This window comes from Centruroides sculpturatus, unplaced genomic scaffold (assembly GCF_000671375.1).
Source record: "Centruroides sculpturatus isolate CEXI.00-Female unplaced genomic scaffold, Cexi_2.0 scaffold605, whole genome shotgun sequence".
Lineage (NCBI taxonomy): Eukaryota > Metazoa > Arthropoda > Arachnida > Scorpiones > Buthidae > Centruroides > Centruroides sculpturatus.
This window is the reverse complement of record NW_019384828.1, coordinates 413,146-434,001: the sequence shown is the minus strand read 5'-3', so window position 1 is coordinate 434,001 and position 20,856 is coordinate 413,146. Positions and strand designations below refer to the sequence as shown.

Genomic DNA, 20,856 nt, shown 5'->3' with positions numbered 1-20,856 from the left:
CTCATACACCACATTCTCAGACACTTAGACAACAACATTAGAATAGATTTCCCCAATGAGTCCTGGGTCATTCGGGGATTCTCAGTGACGAGACCGTTGACCGTCTTCAGTCACTAGTACTTTCAGTTACATTCCTGGCTCGTACATCAACAATCATGTCAAAAAGCAAATCTTCATTCTCTGGCAAGACAGCTGGGACCATGACCACTGGTAGGCTCATCTATACTTTCATCCCCAAGGTTGACACTACTTCGATTTATTGCCAGTTGTACCCTAGTTACACCCTCACTCAGCTACTTACAGGACACGGCAACTTTAAGCAATATTTGCATAGATTTAACCTTGGGAGCAATCCACAATGCAATTGTGGTATTCAGGAAGACCAAACACCACTTCACTTAGTTTTTCGCTGCAATAAGTGCAATCACATTACGGATAGTTAATGAGATCTGCTATTCTAGAAGGGTACAACTGGCCTTGCAATCCACATCAACTCAATCACACACGTACAATGTTCCATCATCTACTCGCATTTATATCCCTTAGTGGGGCCTTTGAGAGCACTCAACTCCAGGGACACAGATGGCAATTAGCTTTCCCTTGCTTTGTTTCAGCTGTCAGTATATAGCTGCTTTCAACTTTGTATTTTAATTCTTATATTCCGTCTTCTTTTCAGTCTAAATTCACTTAGTTTAAGTTAGTTGTAGTTGTGAGTTAGATTAGGGACTCTTAGTTTGATTTCTGGTTAGGTTCATTCTAGATTATGGTAGGTTAGTTTAGTAAGTTAGTGTTTAAAAAAAAATTTGGGGTCTTGCATGTTTGTCTCTTGTCTCTGTCTGTTCGTCTTGTCTAGTTTGTTATCGTGTTCGTTTGTTTTTTTTTTTTTTGCGCTGTCTGTCTAGCTGTTAAGTAGTATTAAGATTTGCATTTACATTCAGTTTCATTAGCATTAAGTAGTTATAACTCTTCCTACTAACAGCCACTTGGCACTAACTTCTACACTTGATTTAGTGCCACCACAAATAGCTATTTGTGTTTGCTACACTCAGGTTTTCTTTTACACCCTTCAGAGGACTTGCAGCCTAAAAACTGCATGCAAGCATCAAACATAGAGGGTACTATAGCCATATGTACGCCGTTCAGAGGAATCCTACATTTCTCTACTATCTATCTCCTCTCCCTCCTTCTTTCCCTTCCCTTACCCTCTTTTCTGCCAGCTAAACACGTCATATACGGCCAAAGTCTTTCTTGTATGTATTGGCTCCCATTCTGTTCTGGAAGACCAAATTCAGGTCAAAAGGGATGAGTGTCTCCCATGCTGGGCCGTCACTTCCTCCAGTGTTTACTTACAAACTCCCTGAGATGATAGCCTGTAATTAGGGACAGAGGTATTTTATTGCTCAGTACTCGAGACATCCAGATCAATTACCCAAGTTAGAAGAGGGAGAAAGTTAAGGATTACCCTGAAGAACTTCTACTGTACTATTTTAGATGCGGTTTTTCAAACAATCAAACATATTTTTAAACCATCTAAAACTTCTCTAATTACCCTCGGAAGAGGGAGACCTAATTCTTGCACCCGGTGAAAACCGTTAAGATCGACTATAATCTAATAATCTTAATCTTCGCTATCATTACTTTTTGCCCAAACAATGTCTGGCTCATCTGCTAGTTAGTAATAATCTAGAATTGAATTGCCAATAGAGAAAGAAAAGCTTCCATAAAATCTGAGATGTGATTTCTGGATGTTCGTCTCTCTCTCAAGGGAAACTCTGTTCTTGGTCGTGCTCATACTGTCACATAGTGAACCGAGATATGGAGAATTGACCGGCCACCAAACTGGGTCACATTTTGCCAAATGACTTGTCTTCAGACCTCTGACCATTGTTGTAACATTCATTAAACTGTGTATTATGTAAACACTTATATGATCAGGAAATACACTAAGATCTAAGTGTTTGTGTGGAGGTTGGAGGCCACTCCTTAAACAAGGTACTGCAAATAATTATTGACATTTGCATGGGCCTGACCATGTTTGTTTATCGTCTAATCTTTAATTTAATTTGGATTCAAAATTTATTATGAATGAAGAACATATTTTGTATTCTGTGGGGATGAGGAGGCCACTTTGTGCATGAAATGAATGAATAAAGTTATGGCAAATGGACTTTACTACCCTCAAACCCATAATTAATAATAATTTGGTATTTATTTTTTCAAAAAATTACTTTTTTAACACAAAAGTTTTAAATATTTACAAAAAAGGGTCAGTGTCTGTCTTTGTTTTTCCCTTGATTCTCGTTACACAGTATCAGGTTCTGAACTGCCACCAGAGTCGACTGTTCGTTCTGTCCAGTTATCAGGTGCCTGTCGACCACCACGTGGACCTCATCGGGTTCAGTGCCTGAAATGTGACAGTGTGGTGTTACATTCTGCACTTTGTCTGTGAAACTTAAAAGATAACATACTCACAACTGTATCGGGCACCCTTCTCCTTGATGACGTCTTCCGGAATCAGAGGGGAAGATTCAAAGTCTTTGGTCCTGGCCAGCTCGAACACGGAAGTCTAGAGGCGAGAAAAAAGGAAAATAAAATGATCGGCGTACACAAAACAATGCATTTAATGATCTGTTTGCATATCCAGACAAATTTCTTTAGATATTAACACACAAAATGCTGTATGGTAATGTTTACAGTGAATTGTATCACACTGAGTTGCATATTTTATATAAATATTGTTTTATTTTGGTTATTATTAACTTAGTTTCAAAAACTATATGTGTTTTGTCTCTTTTACGTACCAGGATATTAAGCTAATTAAACAAAAATAATATGATGTGATTTCGATCCTTCATCCTAGAAAGTGGAAGACATAGGCTTTACTAACTATGCCACAATTGTTATTCACATTTATTGAAGAAAAATGAGGCTCAGAGCTACAAAAGTCCCAATTTTATACATTGACATCCTGTAAACTAAGGGCCCACTGAAGGAAATGCTAAAACACGAATCAATTATATTTTATAATTTTGAGTTTCTTGCTGTATGAGTGCATGTACCCAACACAGATTTTTATAGTAAAATATATTTGTTCCACTAAACATCTGTTGCAATTGTGTAAGAAAATGTAAGCCTACTACTATAGAGAATTCAGGTTTGTAGCCCCATGACTAAGTGAGAAATTGTTCTCCGTTTCCTCGCCTACACTGACCAAATGCATTGAAGCTTGGATCGGCCATACAGACTTAACTTGTTGGCACCTTTCATTAATCGATACAGCAAATAATGTATTTGTATAACCTATTAACATTTTGATTTTTCATGGCTCACGTATAATGTTTATTTTTAGGTTTTCTTCTTCAAAAACAAGATCTATATTTAGTCTCAAATTAAGTATTAATTATGTAACGAAGTCCCATCTAATCCAAGTTAAACAGTGACTGTGATCGTATAAAATTGCCCTTTATCGAAAACGATTTCTGCGAATTTTACAACGTTTGATCCATGGAGACTTCACATTTTCCAATCAAATTACCACTTTGTGTCCTCTCACCTACATAATAAATCTTTTTTATATTATCGTATGTACAATTTAATCTCGTCAGTCGTGACACAAATCCTTTAATTTCAACCATCATCAATTTATCGCCATTCGTTATTACAGAAACAAGCTAGTCAAGAGGAAGCTTACATTCTTCTAAAATGCTCCATACAGCATCAAAAATATCTTCATCAGTTGTTCCATGAAAAGGGATATTTTCCAACAATACTTCGGTGATCCTCTTTTTTTTGCGTGGTTGCAATAACAACATATGAGCAACTTGTGCAACATATCTTACATCCGTGCTTTCATCAATTGCAATTGAAAAGCACGGGACTTTGGTAAATATTTCTTGTATTCGTGAACTGACGTCATCTGCCGTTTCCGTAATTTTGTCCGCTGCTGTATTTCTTGATAACGATATCTCAAAATGCCTGTACCTTTTCTGGACAGACGAATTTGGCAGCTTTTATCATACATTCCATTATTAAAGAACCATCGATGAATGGTTTTGAATGTTTTGCTAATAAATAGCTTATTTCATAACTGATTCATTACTTTTCATGAATTTTGTAAGCACTCGTTGCTGGCTATCAAGTGAATTCTTCATTGTTTTTAATTTTTCTTCTCTTATTTTTCCTTCAAAGCACGAAAACTGTTCTTCATGATTAGTGTTATAATGTCAGTTAGTGTCGCTAAAGAATATGACATTAAGCATTTCTTTGCAAATTATGCGTGTAATTTTATAAGTTATAAAAGAAAACAAACCACAAATCTTTAACACCCTGATTAGGACAAAGAAACTAGCGCAAATGACTTTTATTAAAATTCGAAGAAAATACAGTTATGCACCTCAACTGTGGTGGCTCAACCTACCCGCCATATACAGCTCCGCAAGCAAAAACAAGACTTTTTAGTGAGTTTTGAAGCATGGCATCTCTTTGATTGAAATTGGCTTGAAGATACTGGCGAGGTGCGTAACCGTGGTCTAGTCTTCCACAGTTGACCAGTGCATCGTAGCATATGACATATGAAGTCATAGAAAGTAACCGTCTCGTCGTAGCTATTTTCTTTGTAACATATTGTTCCGTTTTTCATTTTATTGCAGAGCATCATGGCCGTGGGCCACGAAAAATCGCATCAGGGGGGTCACATGCAGCCCGCTAGTTTGATACCCTTGGTTTAAAGAACAACAAACATTGCATCTATTGCTTGATAGTTTATTTGTAAGATTGGTAAGAATAATTTGTTGATTTAGGCAACAAACAGAAGCAGTCAAAGCCAATTTGGTAGAAACTAAATAAATAAATGACAAAATTGTGGACCCAATAAAGAATACATTTGCCACCATAACATGTACATAACTTTAATAAAATCAACGAAATTATTTATATTTTTACATCTATGAAAATCTATCAAATAGCTTTCCATTTTGTATTCCCATGTAGCCAAGGCATGGTTGAAATGTGACAAAGATCATGGCACAAAAACACGTGCAACACTTTTCTGGCCTAAGGTGCAGTTCCTTTCTTGCAAACGTTCCAATGCATACAAGCATCTCAACTGTCACCCGAAAAGTCCAATTTCTGGGTTCTCAGAATGGTCAAATTGCCTACTTTCTGTTGAAGGGTACGATGAACAGTTATGTCGAATCATTCACCAGACAACTGACAAATTTATTTATGAAAATTTAAAGAACACACAGCTATAGCTAATGATGAAAAGTTGATTAATTTAAACACCGAATGGTGTCGCAATCAAATTATAAGAAATGTAACAAAGTTAGCCAAACTTAGAAGAATTAAAATTCTTAAATCAGACCCTCGTTAATTAAATATTTTACTTTTTTAATTTATGGTCTTAAAGTTTTATAAAGAATCCTCTATTCTTTCTAGCCCAAAGAGGGATTGGCAGAGTTTGAATACAAAATGCATCATTTTTGATAAAGGGTGATTTTATATGGTTGTTGAACTCTGATCAGATGAAACATAGATCTTAAATATTAATTATGCAACAATGTCTCGTGTCATTTCTAAAGAAAACAACATATAAATAATCCAAATGTCTACCTGTGAACAGCATGAATTGTATTTAAAAATTGCCACTCCACGTTGAACATTTGATCAATTAAAAACACAGAGATATAGCATTATCGTCTTGTATTGTTATACAATACAGCAGAGTGTTTTGTATTTTACGAAAGCTACAGATTTAGAAAGACTGTACTTTAAAAAAAATCCACATTTAAACAAACTCATCGAGCTTCTACAATTACATTATATACACATACTCACCGAAGTCAGCACGTAACGTTTAAAACACCAAGAAGAATGTTCGTCCACTGCACTGAACAGTCCCGCTACTCCCATGCCAATGGCACAAATGGGCTCTAATTGGTAAAAATGAACATTAATAAATAATGAAAAACTGTTGTTATAAATATAAAATTCAAAATAAATTACTAAAGATTGAATCATACTGATGTGAAATACACCCAAATTAATAATAGTATTATGCTTTGATTCCGACAATACCGTTCTACAGCCGCGCGATCCAATCTTACGTCTTTATCTACGATATCTTAATTTTATTCTCTTACTTTTCTCTTTAATAAAATGTCTTAGTATTTGTCCCAGATCGGCGTCGTCCGCCAAATCCGCTGCAGCACCCGGAGAATGAGGAATGACCAGAGAGGAATATCTGTTTGCTAAAAAGAAAAAAATTTATTCAAATCTAAAATAATAAATTTTTAATTTGAAATAAACAAACTCATTCAAAACTTTAATTTAAATATGTTAACACATTGACCGCCATCCGACATGCCAGTGGTCGTGCTGGTTAGGGCCGTACATAGCCATTCGACTGCCCAACGTTGCTATAACCTATATAGTTTCACTCAAGGTTAAATTATCCTGGCTTCGTAAGACGTTCTTTTACATCCTAGTGGTGGCTTCTCGCGCACATCTATAAAGTTGGCTCCAACCGCTGGTGGTCGTATGTCTGTTTGCGGGCCTAATTAGTACGACCGCCAGTGCATCATATCGCTGTGTGCGGGCCTGATTGGTACGACTGCAGGCACATCAGATGGCAATTAACGTGTTAACTCATACCTCAGTTAATAAATGCTCTTTAATGCAAAACAAATTGGCTTTGTGATGGTTTTTTTTATTTGAAGAATATTGACAGAAAATCTTGTCAGCTCAATAATCACTGTTGACACAAATATTCCACATTTAATTAGATCAAAAGAAAACCTTTCTAAGCCAAATTCTGCCTCCAAACTCTAGAACTGGTGCACAAAAGGGTTCAACTGGAAACTTCACTTATTCCTCTACCAAGCATTGTCACTCCTGCAGCATCTGTAACCTTTACTCCTCCCCACTGTTAGGTTTTCTGTGGCTTTTGTCCCCATTTGGCTTTCCCATATTATTCTTTACTCTTTGAATGTCCATATTTCGGTCAATATTGTTTTCAAAGGATTAAACATACTACTCACATTAAATGAGGCATGGGTTACAATAACCGGAATTCAAATTGTTTATAATTTTCATCATTACAAGTAAGAAAGTTATGAAATTTTAGCTGTTGCATCATCATTGTGTACTGTAATTACCAGTATATGACGATTACAATTCATAATGCAGCTGTGTCAAATGGTCCAATAATACTAACATATGAAATAAAATAAATAATTTTGCTGGCGACGACTTATCTAGAGACATTTTTTGTATAATGTCAGAGTTTCTAAGTTATTTCAGATTTTAAAATTAAGGCAGAATGTCTAAATAAACACTAATCAGGTTAAGATTAAATAGGGATCCAAAGTTAAATGGGATGTTTGTAAACCTAGTTATTGGTGTGTTAAATGTTAAGCTTGTAAAACCTCTGTCAAATATTTCACACCAAAGATTTTCTTTTGAGATAAAGGCACAAAGACGCCTGGACTTTTGGTCTATAAGCATACTCATTGCACCAACGGTCAGCACTAACTGGTACATGTATAATATTCGTGTCGTGTGGAACGGTTTGGATCGTGACCTCTCAGAATTTACAGCTTTCCTAAATAGTATATACCAATTTATAAGATTTGTTGTTTAGTATGAAGCCACAAAGTATACACTCATTGCCATAAAAATCAGCGCACCAAGAAGTCGTCGTATCGCTGAAAATCTTGGCATGAAGATAAGTCTCAAGCAGATATGGAAATGATTAGAGTTCATTTAGCACGACGGCTCATTGCGTAATGCCAGCAGAAGGCGTTAACGTGCAAAAGCATCCCGTCTGTAGTTTACCTGTTGCAGAGGGATGCTCTATCACTAGAGATGCCAGAGAAAACAGTGCAGGTGGCGATTGGTCATCCAATTTGTAATTTAAGGTTACTAAAAGGAATTTTCTAGTCTGTTTATTACTTGATTCCCTGTATTATACTCCAAAAACGGATCTTGTTTTTGAAGTCTAATACAGGAAAATAACCCAGTTGAATGGGATTTGTAGAAATAATCAAGCACTTATCAGAAAATGAAAATGAATCATGACCTGCAGATGTCACTGAAATTAGTTCAGACTCAGATTCTGGTGAGAGATGCTTACCATACCATCAACTTTTCACGTCGACAGAGAACAAAGTACATAATAGAAAAGTCGAATTTAACAATGAAAGAGAAATTCTACTTATTCGTTAAACATAAAACAAGCGTAGATACCAATTACAGTAATATAAGTAAATTTAAAAGTGTGAAAGATACAGTTAAGAAAGAAATGAATTATTTCTTACAGCAAAAAATACAAGGAACATATCTTAAGGTTTTTAATGTTCTAATGACAGTACGTCCAACTAGTATTGATTCTGAGAGAGCTTTTTCTAATGTAGCTGTCATTTGTATGGAAATTCAGTCTAGATTAGACGACAAAAGCCTAAATGTATTATGTTTTTTAAAAGCCTCCTTTCAAAATAAAGAAAAACATAATTAATAATCAGCATTACTTCAATGTCTGTTATGTCATAATAATTGCTATTACAAATAAACTGATAGAAAACTTGAAAAATAAATGGTTGTTCAATAATTCAGTAATTCAGTTTCGTTTTAAATCTTTTGTTAATATGAATTTATCCAAGGGACCATGACAGCCCAGTGGTATGTTAGTGACATCCTGCAGCCATGTGTTTCCATTCATGGCAAGATTCCCAAGAGCCTTTTCCAACAGGACAATGCTCAATCATACACAGCAAAGGTATCACAGGACTGCCTCTGCCACATTGCCACACTTCCCTGACCTGCCCGGTCTCTATTTGTCACCGATCGAACACGTCTGGGATCACCCGTGACGCCAAATTGGACAGCCTAGGAGTTTGGCCAAACTAGAGGACCATTTCAAGCAACTGCAGATTGAGATGCCACAGAACACCATATGGTACCTGTATGCCTCCACGCATAACCAAATCACATCATGTATTCGTGCTAGAGGTGGGCCGACTACTAGAACCTCCTTTTCTTTGTAGTTTTTCCTGCATAAAATGATCCTTTTGCTTTCATTTTGTAATCGCCTACTTATATCACTGTTACACTCACACACGTACAATTTTGTTCAATTCTGACAACTCCTTTTTGGTGCACTAATCTTTATGGCAATGAAAGTATAATCATGTTCCTTAATTTGTGTATGAGAAAACTCCTTCTATTAATAGACAAAAACAATATTCACTTCATACTGGGAATGATATATGGGAGAGAAATCACACTTAACTGATGTTAAAAACATATATTTATTAAAAACTGTGAGTACTTTCAAAGACGTACAGCCTTCGTCATCGGGCAAAAATCAAACACAAACTTTAAAACATAAGAATAGAACATAAATGCAATGTGTCTTTTTTAAATTCAATTAAGGCATGCGATTGAAATATTAAATATTAATAAAAATGAGATGCGCACAAAATTATCAACAAAATAAAACTCCCAAGTGAAGATCTTTAGAGCATCTACAAAGCGAAATGCTTTATTTAAAGTAAAGTTTTATGTATGATATTGCAATTTCTTCCATGGCAAATGAAGCATTCCCTGGAGGCCCCGAAATCTGTGGATTTGAGGTCCTAACATCTTGTGGATCAGATTCTTCAGGAGATTACAAGATTAGCAAAGAAATCTTCCAAAAACTGTAGTCAGAAAACCAGAATGTGTGTGAGTAAGTGGTAAAACCGTCTACCAGAAAGTGGAAACATGAGAGAGACAACTTACAGGTCTTGTATGCAATGCCGTTACAAACGACAAACATTTTTACGTATGTATGTATTAAATTTTATAGTTTCTAAAAGCATTTTTAATTGTAAAATCATTGTGCAAAGTTTAAATATATCCCAATTCATGAGTTCAAACATATTTACACAAAGACAAAACAAAGAGATCGCTGTACTTACGATCGACCGTCCGAAGACTGATCGGAACCGACAGAGACTTCATCCGAAATTCATTCAACCATCTTCTACTCTGTTCGTCTTGATTGACGAATTCTAACGGCTTGCCCTGTTTGGAAACTCGAGCTTAATCGATTATTTTAATCGCATCTAATAATTAGATGCAACTTACCCCAGGGGTGGCAATCTGAATCGTAAATGCAGTATGGAGGAGCTTAAAAGACTGGATGAAAGACGGAGCAGAATTTGCTAAAGAAAAATTTAAAAAGATTAAATAATAAAGTTTGGATTTATTGCAATTATTATTATATTTCAAAGATACCTTTTTAAGAGAGAAAATAAAACAGTTTAACATATCCTGTCATGCTTTGCGAGTGTTCTATTGCCACAACACAAGCATGAAGTTCGAATTCTATGAATCTACACACTTAAAAATAGTGTTGTAGAAACAGAACAAGATAAGCAACCAACCTGAAAGTATAATTAGTGACGGGTCGAGATACTTACCGAGAAAGAATGCATTCTCTGTTGGATAATCATCTTTAAGGCAGCTCCATACATTGTTTTCGCAAGCAGCCAATACCAAGTAAAGTGGATGATTTATTCGCAAGTTCACTCGGCAAATATTTGGTATTCACCATTTTCCACTCCTCGTTGGTATTCTGAGCTGAATCAGAGGGGACAAATCACAACAAACTGATGCGTGGCAAATAATCATAATCGTACGTGTGCTATTTGCTTGCCACATGACAAACACTTTGACAAAAGGAGATTATCCGGCAATTGGCAAATACCGCATGTGTAGAGCCACCTTTATAGACAAGTTATCCAATCAATTTAGGATTTTTCAACCAAATCCTCTCACAGTTCAAGCATTTTTGCATAATACAGTGCTTAGAATTTGCCAAAGACAACTTTCAAATTCCCAGCACAAAATCAATACCATTCAAATAGCCATACTCCTATGCAAAATTGAACGTTATAAACTGAAATTCTGTGCAATGAATCAAATTAAATTCATTGATTATATAGGATTTTAAAATAGGCAACACAGTGGAAATTGATATTTCCTAAAACTCTGAGTTTGATTCTACTGTTCTTATGTGTAGTTCGTTTTAAAATCTACAGGATAGAAAACAGAAATTTGTCCACGAGTGCACATGTTTATATACCAAACTATGGGTGCATTCCATTACGCGTCAGTCTCAGCCAGACCGATGCATGAGTGAACATTTTAATAAGATTTTATCGGAATATCTGACAACCTAACGAGACAACATAAGCAAACAGCTCTATGTAAAGGGTTAATACAGATGAGTAGTAAAAATGGTGTTAATAATATAACTGTGAAAGTAACCATATCGCTTTGTTAAACTTCACCATATCCACAGCTCAACGTGCATTGGAAACGGCATTGACGAACTCAATGGTGAATAGAAGATTATCTTTTAGTATGTCGTAGTACACTGTTTGATGCATACCAGAATACACACATCAGAAATGTATATTCACACAAACTGAAAAACTATAATCTATGTGAAGAAGCATTGAAAAACTTCCCAACCATCCTAGCTCAATCCTTCAATATTTAATCCACTTATCACAGTAATTATTATTTTATATATACTATTTCAGTGCCATATTGTTAACGTATCTCAAATTGATTAAAATAATCTATTGAATCTATGCTGCCATCCTGGATATTACCAAGAATTTAAGTTCTCTTTAGACAAATCGATGGGTGATTTGATTAAGAATCATCATTGACTAATATTTACTACACAATGTGTCCATTGCAATGTGAAACTTGCAAATGAGCAGCAAAACACAAATGATCTAATTGGACACAGTTCTTTCTCTTAATTATGCAGCATCATAGGATGCTTCATAATAAAGAGTAAAATGACAAAAGATCAAGGTTACCATTTTGTAGTCAACACATAATATAAGAATGATTGAATGTCGTGCCTCTTCCGACATCATAGAAACAAACAGGCTGAAAATATCACGGTATGAATAATAATTTTGCAAATTTTAACATAACAAACAGTGGAATATAAGACTAAATCCCCAGATTTCTTTCCAGTTACATTAAAATTAATTTTATTAATAACCATTGGAATACAGCTTAAAAGTAAATAGTCGCATCATCATCTTATACGACTGGAATTCATTTCAAATTTTTAAGACGGTAGCTCAACCGATCATCTTTGGAATAAATTCCAATCATTAAATTAGTCTTAATGAAGTCCAAAAATACTCTGCAATTTTGATTGTGTATGACAATCGCTGGATCCATGGATCCTGTGCAATTTTTCTTTTTTTGATCCTTAGATAGAGCAGCCAGTCAAATATAAATGCATGATTGACCTATTACGTTATAATTTATCTCTAAGAAGCTCTCATTAAGTGAACCAGCATGAATTAAATTCACATTTCTCACAGGATTAATGTCATAAATCAAGATTCCATCTTCAGAAATACAGTTTGAACTACTTAATGGCACGAATAAAGAGCTGTAGAGCAGGATTCCACAGCTAATGTTTGCTAAATGAAAGCGTATTGAATAAAGTTTGCAAAAAATCACATTTGCAATGTGACTTGGCTACAACAGTTTGTATCATTTCATATATTGCTACTACTAATTTTCTCTATTTTACAATATCATATGCAGCTGTAGCTAAAGTTTTCTCCATTCTTTTCCCTACTGAACAATAATTTATCATTAGAATTCAAAAAATAAACATCTACGTCCAAAGCAGGATCCGAATTTAGATACTGAAATATTTTGTCAAATTGTTTTCTAGATTAGTAAGTTTGTTGAATCGTTTCTCATTCATCCCTCAAACACGAAGCCAGTTCGTGGCTTTTCTCGGATAGAAAACCAGAGCCCTTCAAACTAAAGTTAATAACAGCAATCTCACACCATCTTTATTTCTCTTGCGGACACTCGCAGAAGCAAGAAAGCTTCAAGAAAAGCAATTTATATCTACTTCGTTGTCTTGCAAGTTATCGTTTATTCACTACCATCATTTCTTTCCGACGATAGCGAGTAATCGCACACTCAACAACATAAATCGACCAATATCCAGCTTTATTAAAACCAAATACAGATTGGCTCGCTTATTCGGCCATGTTAAAGCCGCTTTGCCACGCAACACGTCCGTAGACCACACAAGCGATCGTTTAGATTATACATTGGTCATTTTTGTATAAATATACAATCAATATGATTAATTATAGCATATGGAAGTGCAATGGCTAGTTACTTTTCGCATATCCGACCAAACGACTCGGTTATCGAGAACGATAAATTCTGCGGTTAATTATTAAAGGGCGCGTGCCGAAAGCCTTAAAAACCCAGGCCGAAGCAAACCGAAGAGCGATTTTAATTAAATGCCGTGAAGAAAACTGCCAAATTATAAAAACATACAGTCAATTACACACAATTATAATCCTACTGAAGAATATTCCTATGAAGTTGTTTATAATCAGAGGATGTGACGTATAATCATCTCAATTTATAATAATTCTAAACAGCTCGAGATATACGATAAATGTTCTCTCTTTCGTCTCGAAATTGTTACATAATCTTTTAATAATCTGGAATGAACCTTAATGTTTGTATATAATTAACAAAGACCCGCTTACTGATAACGTGTATTTAACTTAATATAAACAAACAGATGATTAATTCCTCCCGATAAATCACTCCTTATCTCCTTACCTTCCTTTCTGCTGCTCAAAACTATTAAACAGTTCTGTCTACTCGATGACATTTTGATGAGAATCTCAAACTGTGATCGCCGCCATCTTGTCTGTGCCGTTAACGCCCCCTACTGTTTTAATGCGGCGATAAGATATTTCCGACAGGAAGTCGCCATTTGCCTGGAGTTATCGCTAATCTACAACAGGCAAAATGGCGACTTCTCACCTTTAAGGTTCGTGACGAATTTTTTTAATTTATTTATTTAATCACTTTATTATTTTCGAATTAATTAAAATAGTAAAGATTTTACTATTAAAAACACTTTTTTCTTATTTGGATATAGATTAAAAATCGGAAATTTTGCGTGGCAACACTGAGAGTGTTGCCACGCAAAATTTCCATTTTTTTTTCCTGCCTGGCAACACTATCCGATCGTGTGTTGACGAATATTTCCACAATGCAGCATTGTTTATTTTCAAGTGTTAAAGACAATACGCTATTACGTTGTGTGTGACGTCAATTTCGAATTAAAGAAATCAAATTGATGCATAGCTAAATAACAACTTTACTGTTGATACAGAAAACTTACAGCAAGAAATTCCACATAGAAAGGTTTTTTTTTTTCTTTTCATCTTAAAACACTAGAAAACTCCATTACAACCTTCTGGAGTTTTTCATGAAGTACATGAGATCTAGAAGTTTTACAATTACCTCATTATATATATATATAGTCTGGTTTGTGGAAATTTTTTTTTTAAAACTAAACTGTCAAAAGATTTCTAAAAAATTTATTTATAATCTATAGAACAAAATCTATATTATGATACATGCATATCCATTTTGATATACTTTCTTTTTTGTTAGCTTCAAGTCTGTTTTTATTATCTGGGAGCGGACGGGGCCGCTGCCTCTCGTTAACTCGAAGGTGACGTAGACTATTTTTCTACATAAAAATTACAAAAAAACTGTTTTCCGCACACATTTTGGAATCGGTGTTCCCGATACATAATGATAAAAGAGACATCGAAGAGTGTAAGCTTCTTTTAAGTACCCACATTTTACTGGTTACAGGTAGTAGTATTGTGTTGTTTGCACTATATATATATATATATAATTTCCATGAAACAGAAAAGGAAACTTTGAATGAAACAATATTTACACATCCTTTAAACTTTGATATGTGAAAATAAAAAGAAAAACAAAGTTAAAAAATAAACAAAAATAAAAAAAAAAGTTACAACAAAGAAAATATTAATTTATTATGGGTGAATACATCAACGAAAAGCGATGGATGATAAATCGATGCCGTGCACGTATGCCTGATATATAAAATATTGGAAACAACACAGTACGACCAACAATTTAGCATGTTATGCGACAGCTTCGGCTTTCTCGGCTTCGTTCGCCTCTACGTTCTCTGCCTCTAGTTTGGCCTTTTTCTCCGGTGAGACAGCCTTGTCCGGATTGCCGCCTTCGGATTTCCTTTTCTGGGCTTCGCTCTCTGTTGTATTTTTGTCCGTCTTTGTTTCTGTAAAGAGACCGTCCCAAAAAATTATTATTCTTTTTCGAGAGGGTGAGCCGTTCGCAGGGAAGGGAGAAGAAGAGTTAATGTCGTCCTTACCTCCGTTTTCCTGTGCTGCTTCGTCTTTGCTGTCTTCTGTTTCCTCGGCTTCTTTCGAGCTCTCCTCTGGTTGGTTTTCTGGCCCTTCAGTTTTATCCTTTCAAACAAACAGATCCATTTCTAGATTAGTGACAGTTAACTTTTCAAGACTAGTATTAAACTAATAGATACCAGTCATGTTTAAAGAATGCAATCTTCTCAAAGTGCTGCAAATTCTCAAAGTTTTTGATTTTAAATAATTTTACAAAGAAATACAAGTTAAACAGAATTTTTTTTTTAAATGCAAATTACATTTCGCATCAAATTTTAGTCTAAACAAAAAAATATAAAATAAGAAAAATATAACAAAATTTCCAACCATTTTTCAAAGTTAAAATTTCATTAGAAATTCCTGGAATTAAAATATAAATGGCTATAATCAAAAAGGAAATGCTCTTCCTATCAACAAAAACATGCATATGATAAATACAATATATATATACAGAAGTAAACAAGGAGAGTTTGCAGTTTAACAAAATTAAGAATAATTAACTTTTTCGTATTTAAATTAATTTTATAATCAATCTTTTATATTATTTTTCATTCTCTAGATTGTTCGTGCTCAACTATCATTTCTTATATCCACATAATCAATCTTATTGATTTCTAACACAGCGAACGATTTATACTCTCTCAACAAAAGCACGAACAGAATTTCAATAATGTTATCGAAACAGTACAAGTACCAAAGTTCTAAACACCGTGTTTATTATCGTCCTATACTAAAATAAAATCTGCATATCTTACCTATTGAATTTTATCAGTTTTTCATCTTTTTTTGGTAGAGTTCCTTCATTTTGCTAATTAATATTTGATAACTTTTGTAAGATTAACTGACACAAGACAATTAAAAGCAAACTAACGTGCAAATGTTTACTGTTATCAATAGCTAACTTTTATGAAACAAACGTATCAGGAAGAAAACAAAAAAAAAAAAAACAGATGGAGGAAATAAAGTTATAAATGATTCACGACAAAAGAATTTAATAAATAAAAAAAAAAATATATATATACAGTGTAGTATGCAATAATGGTTTCTTTAAACTTAAATATGTAATTTGGCATGCGGTCTTTTAAACTTTCCTTCCAAAACAAGAAATTTAACTATGCAGAAACAGAGCCGTTGCTTCAAGGTCACTTATGCAAATAGAAAATAGTTTCTAAAATAATCAATCAGTTAAATACAAAGTTTATGTTATATCGAATTACACCAGCTGAAAATTATTAATAGGAATCGTTTATGATTTTATATAAATACCATATTTCATAACTTTAAGCAATTGACAGACTTAAATTAATATTTAAATGCGATAAAGCTACAAGTTAACCATTTCGGATTTAATCTGTCGGACGTTACTTTCGCATGATTAAAAAAAAACTTCTATTTTTACTCGACAAAATCAATCAAATGAGTAGGCAGGAATTTTATGAATGGAAATTTGTGTGTGTCACTAAAAAAAAACTCCCCTCTCGTTTGTTTTCGGTCGAAAAAGTGAAATTTTTGTCGGTTCAAAGTTTGAATTAGGCAATAAAAAAAAAAATACAAGGAAAAATAGTCCGTTCCTTAATCTAGAACAGATAAACCGCCTATCGTAGATCTGAATTTTGAGCATTATTTATTTTAAATAATCAAAAATATTGATAACTGGAAATAAAATCAGGTCAGATGGGATGATTTTAAATATTTGTTTAATCTAATAACACACTATCAAATTTATAACAGTCCCAAAAAGATAAATTAAGTCTAGAGATAATCGGCATCCTAAAATAGGATTTGTATGGAAAAATCTAAAAAGTATAAATATAAAATTAACATTCTTGCTTATGTATAACATTTTCAAGCTGGCTAAAATAAAAAAATAAATAAAAAAAAACATTAACATAGTTTGTTAAAGAGGAAACTTTTGGCAGTGATTAATATTTACCTACTTATCAGTTAAAATAAATACATCTACATCATGTTTTTGTTGGAATGAGTTTTATTTTCAGTTTTTCCTTTAAAAAACTAGAACTGGCAAATCCGCATTTGAATTTCTGGAGGGAGAAAAATGCAGATATAATTACCCCGGACGCAAGCCACTTGGCACCGTAATAACAACCCAATTTTACTTAAGGGATTATTTTTAAATGGTCAAGCATTCGAAGCATCCGGGAGACACCGACCACATCCGTTATTTAATTTAAAACTCCGCCAGGGAGGAGGCGGAGAAGGATGCTCGGAGTTTACTCCGCGAAATCCCAATCCCCGCATACCGTTTTAAGCTTGCGCAACGGGCACAGAGGCACGGCACCCGAACGACCATTCGGATCGTTTCGCCAGAGTTTGAGATCCATCGGTCGCGAGGAACGCGGCCGGGAGAGAGCGGTGGCACTCACTTTTGCCTCGGGTTCCGGATTCTCCGGCTTCTGCTTCTCGGTTTCGCTGGTCTCTGTCTTCTTCAGTTCTTCTGTGACAGCTTCAGCATGTTCTGAGCTAAAGGAGCAACAAAATAATAAATTAGCACATGTTAATGAGGACATGTTTACATGTTCCGAATAACTTCGTAGTGTAACGTGCTACGGGAATTGAATTTAAATTATCTTTTCGGTTCGGAAATATCCCTAAAAAAGTTTAGAGTAATATTAACCAGTATTACCCTAAACGGTTTGAATACAAACCGGAATTACCGATCGTTCGGTATTAAGCTTTATATATGTATATTAAGTATGGTTTATACTTAACTAAATAGGTTTAATTTAACGGATTTTTTGATAAATAAGCCCAGCAGAAGGGATAATTCGAGTGTTTTCTGGGGAATTTTCCAGGATTTTTCCCTTACACGAAGCCGGCGAATGGAGAACAAAGACCCAGTAAACCGGTATCCGTCTCCTTAATAATAACGTCTACATTTAACGAATTTTAAGCGTTTAAATAGTTAAAAACGTTTCTTACCTTGTTCTAGAACGTGTAGCCGGCATGATTAACGTTTAATTAATAAAATTAGCCTTAAAAAATAAGCTTAATACCCACGGACTCAGTAAACAAATATCGCCGACTAGCGGGAATCAACAACGTACGAGCGTTCACAAAGCTTTTATACTACCAGTCACGTGACGCTCGGGGACCAATCGGAGCGCGACAGACGATCAATGATAGAAAAGCGGCCAATGGCCGCCGAGCCATAATTCGCGCCAATCAACATGAACGGGTGACGTCACGCCGTACATGTACATGTCGTCTGACGGAAGTTATGACGTCGACGACACTAAGTGGTACAGTTTCCAAGTGTTTGCTTTTCGAAAATAAAATAAATTTCGCTGGTAATAAATAGTACACCCTCGTGCACGGTTTTGTCGCTACGTTTAAAAATCCGAAACGAATCCCTCCCTCGACGTCATCGATACGTCAGCGTATTTATTATTATTTTTTTTTTTTCAAATTTTGAAATTTTAATTAACGAATTCTAATTGTTTCGGTTCGTACGCGTTGTTTTAATTTTATGACGTGTTTATTATGCAGCTGCGTTAACTCGTTAACGTGCAGCTGCGCGTCATCGGGAAGGAAAGGATGTGTGTTAGCCTGTGTGTGACGTATCAACAAGTTTCCATCCGCGGTTGTGTGACGATCCGTTTTATCCGCGTCGTACGGGAGTGCACGTGTACTTGGCTTCTTTCGCGGAACTTTTTCTCGAATTTACTTTATCAGCACGTAGCTAGCACGTGCAACGTGACCTTCTTATGTAGGGAAATTACCCCGAAACGGCGAGAAATCGACTCGACCGCCGCCATTTTTTGGGGAATTTCCGAACGGTTCGATCGATACGCCAGCGTGCGTGCGCGTTCGCGCATCAATTAACGAGCATCAATTGCCTAAAATTTCCAAAAGGGAACACTAAAATCTCGCATAAACACGTGATCGTAAACGACAAAAGGATTTATAACCCTTAACCACGTGACCTCAACACGTCCGGTAATTGGACTACTTTCGAATTCGTAACGGCCAATGACGCTAATTCCTTTTCGTTTAAAAAACAAAAAAGAAAACCCGATACGTGAAAGTCACGTGGATAGTGTATAAAATTTCTTCGTCATAATTGCATTAATTTAAGCGACAATACATGTGTTGTTCGTCTGACGTCGACGTCACACAGAAGTCTGGTGTGTTTTTACACAGTAATCTTTAAATTTATGACAAAACAATGGGCTGTTTTCGGAAACCAATCTGTGTGTCGTCACAATCGATTCGCACGGCCTTTTCTGGAAAAGGGGTGGCATTTAGAGTCCGAATTTTCTTTATTTTTTCGGGGGGTATTTTATGCAGCTGCGGAAGAAATTCACCTGCTTTCCTGTTATCGTACTCACGGTTACGCTTTATCTGATGGAATTACGTCACAGACTAAAAAAACGTTTTAAGCGGGATTTTACGCGATACTTCCGGTTAGACGCACGTACCAGGTAATTTCCGATGTGCACGTGTTTAGAAGTAACACGTACAGTACTTCTGTCCCGAACGCTTTAAAATACCCGCAGTCGAGCGTAACGCGCGAAGTGACACATTATAATTTAGTATTTAAAAAAAAAAAACACGTTTCGTAGTGTTTAGAATAGAGAAAAGAAACGTCCCCACTTTTCCGTATCCGGGAAATAAATTTCCTTCCAATAAAATCAACAATGTTTCGTTGTTACGTGCCGTAACCTATAAAAAACCCAAGTGTTACTGTATTAATTTTGTGTTAAGATCCGGATTCTCTTCTAGTGTGACGTGACTTTTTGATATACCGAAACGTCGCTGAGATAATTGTGATGTCATACAAGGTTTACCGAGTAGAATTTATGTAACAGTTAGAAAACGCGTGTCTTTCTGGTGTTGTCCATTGTTTTGGCGTGTGTTTAACGGCGAAGAATGTTCTATTTTTACACTTTATTTACTGATTTTTAACGGCTTTTTGCGCCGTAAACACAACACAAATTCGGGTGGATTTTATGTAAATATGCTTTGGAATTCTTCCATTTCACCTGAAGAACTTACAAAGTGCCTTCATCAGAGAGAAATACAATTAATTTGATTAAAAATGGTGGGATTTTAAAGGAGGAGGGTTCTTTGCCTTCCAGTATTTTCTTAGATTTGTGTGGTGCACTTTTCTTCCTTAAAATACAGCTTTTATATAGAAAGTTCAACCATGCAAATTATGCATAAGTTTTAAGCAATAACCATGAAAATCTGCTTTGTTTTCACGATTTCATTGAAAGTCTACAGCAAGTGTGAATGAAATGTTGTTTGAGGCATTGCATTTGGTTATTTCTGTAATTCATTCTACCCCACAGGCACTAAACTGACTTTTTTTTCCACATTCATCATGTGTTTTGGTCAGATTCACAATAGTACGGAAGAGCGGTAAAGGGCAGAAACACCTCGAAGACAGGACAAGTGTTCGGTCTTGAGAAATTCATACCGCATTACCCAATACATACTTCTTCGGTGATATTATTCGCTAAGTCAGTCACACCTTCGACTTGTGTTGATACACACTTGGCACTGAAAACAAAATCCCTCG

General features: G+C 35.3%; 2 protein-coding genes across 2 annotated transcripts; both read right to left on the bottom strand.

Annotated features, from left to right (window-relative positions):
• Positions 1-2,190: 2,190 nt before the first annotated feature.
• On the bottom strand, positions 2,191-14,015 carry LOC111630061 (glutamine amidotransferase-like class 1 domain-containing protein 1). The gene is made up of 7 exons (XM_023374079.1): positions 13,681-14,015; positions 10,126-10,202; positions 9,957-10,062; positions 6,141-6,248; positions 5,836-5,930; positions 2,473-2,566; positions 2,191-2,404 (listed from the first exon to the last, which is right to left on the bottom strand). Exons 1-7 carry the CDS (start codon positions 13,730-13,732, stop codon positions 2,268-2,270), a joined length of 669 nt encoding a protein of 222 aa, XP_023229847.1. The 5' UTR covers positions 13,733-14,015; the 3' UTR covers positions 2,191-2,267.
• A 188-nt stretch (positions 14,016-14,203) lies between these two features.
• On the bottom strand, positions 14,204-18,409 carry LOC111630065 (uncharacterized abhydrolase domain-containing protein DDB_G0269086-like). Its single transcript, XM_023374082.1, has 4 exons — positions 18,255-18,409; positions 17,699-17,795; positions 15,284-15,380; positions 14,204-15,190 (listed from the first exon to the last, which is right to left on the bottom strand). Exons 1-4 carry the CDS (start codon positions 18,278-18,280, stop codon positions 15,033-15,035), a joined length of 378 nt encoding a protein of 125 aa, XP_023229850.1. The 5' UTR covers positions 18,281-18,409; the 3' UTR covers positions 14,204-15,032.
• Between the last annotated feature and the right edge of the window lie 2,447 nt (positions 18,410-20,856).

Excerpts from the sequence above, each read along its gene's own strand:
- LOC111630061 (XM_023374079.1), bottom strand. The coding sequence starts at position 13,732 with ATGTCATCGAGTAGACAGAACTGTTTAATAGTTTTGAGCAGCAGAAAG. Across the intron at positions 10,063-10,125 it reads TTCAGATTGCCACCCCTGGG|GGCAAGCCGTTAGAATTCGT; the intron begins GTAAGTTGCATC and ends GTTTCCAAACAG. Across the intron at positions 2,567-5,835 it reads AACGTTACGTGCTGACTTCG|ACTTCCGTGTTCGAGCTGGC; the intron begins GTGAGTATGTGT and ends TCTCGCCTCTAG.
- LOC111630065 (XM_023374082.1), bottom strand. The coding sequence starts at position 18,280 with ATGCCGGCTACACGTTCTAGAACAAG. Across the intron at positions 17,796-18,254 it reads GCTACACGTTCTAGAACAAG|CTCAGAACATGCTGAAGCTG; the intron begins GTAAGAAACGTT and ends TTGCTCCTTTAG. Across the intron at positions 15,381-17,698 it reads ATCCGGAACCCGAGGCAAAA|GATAAAACTGAAGGGCCAGA; the intron begins GTGAGTGCCACC and ends TTTGTTTGAAAG.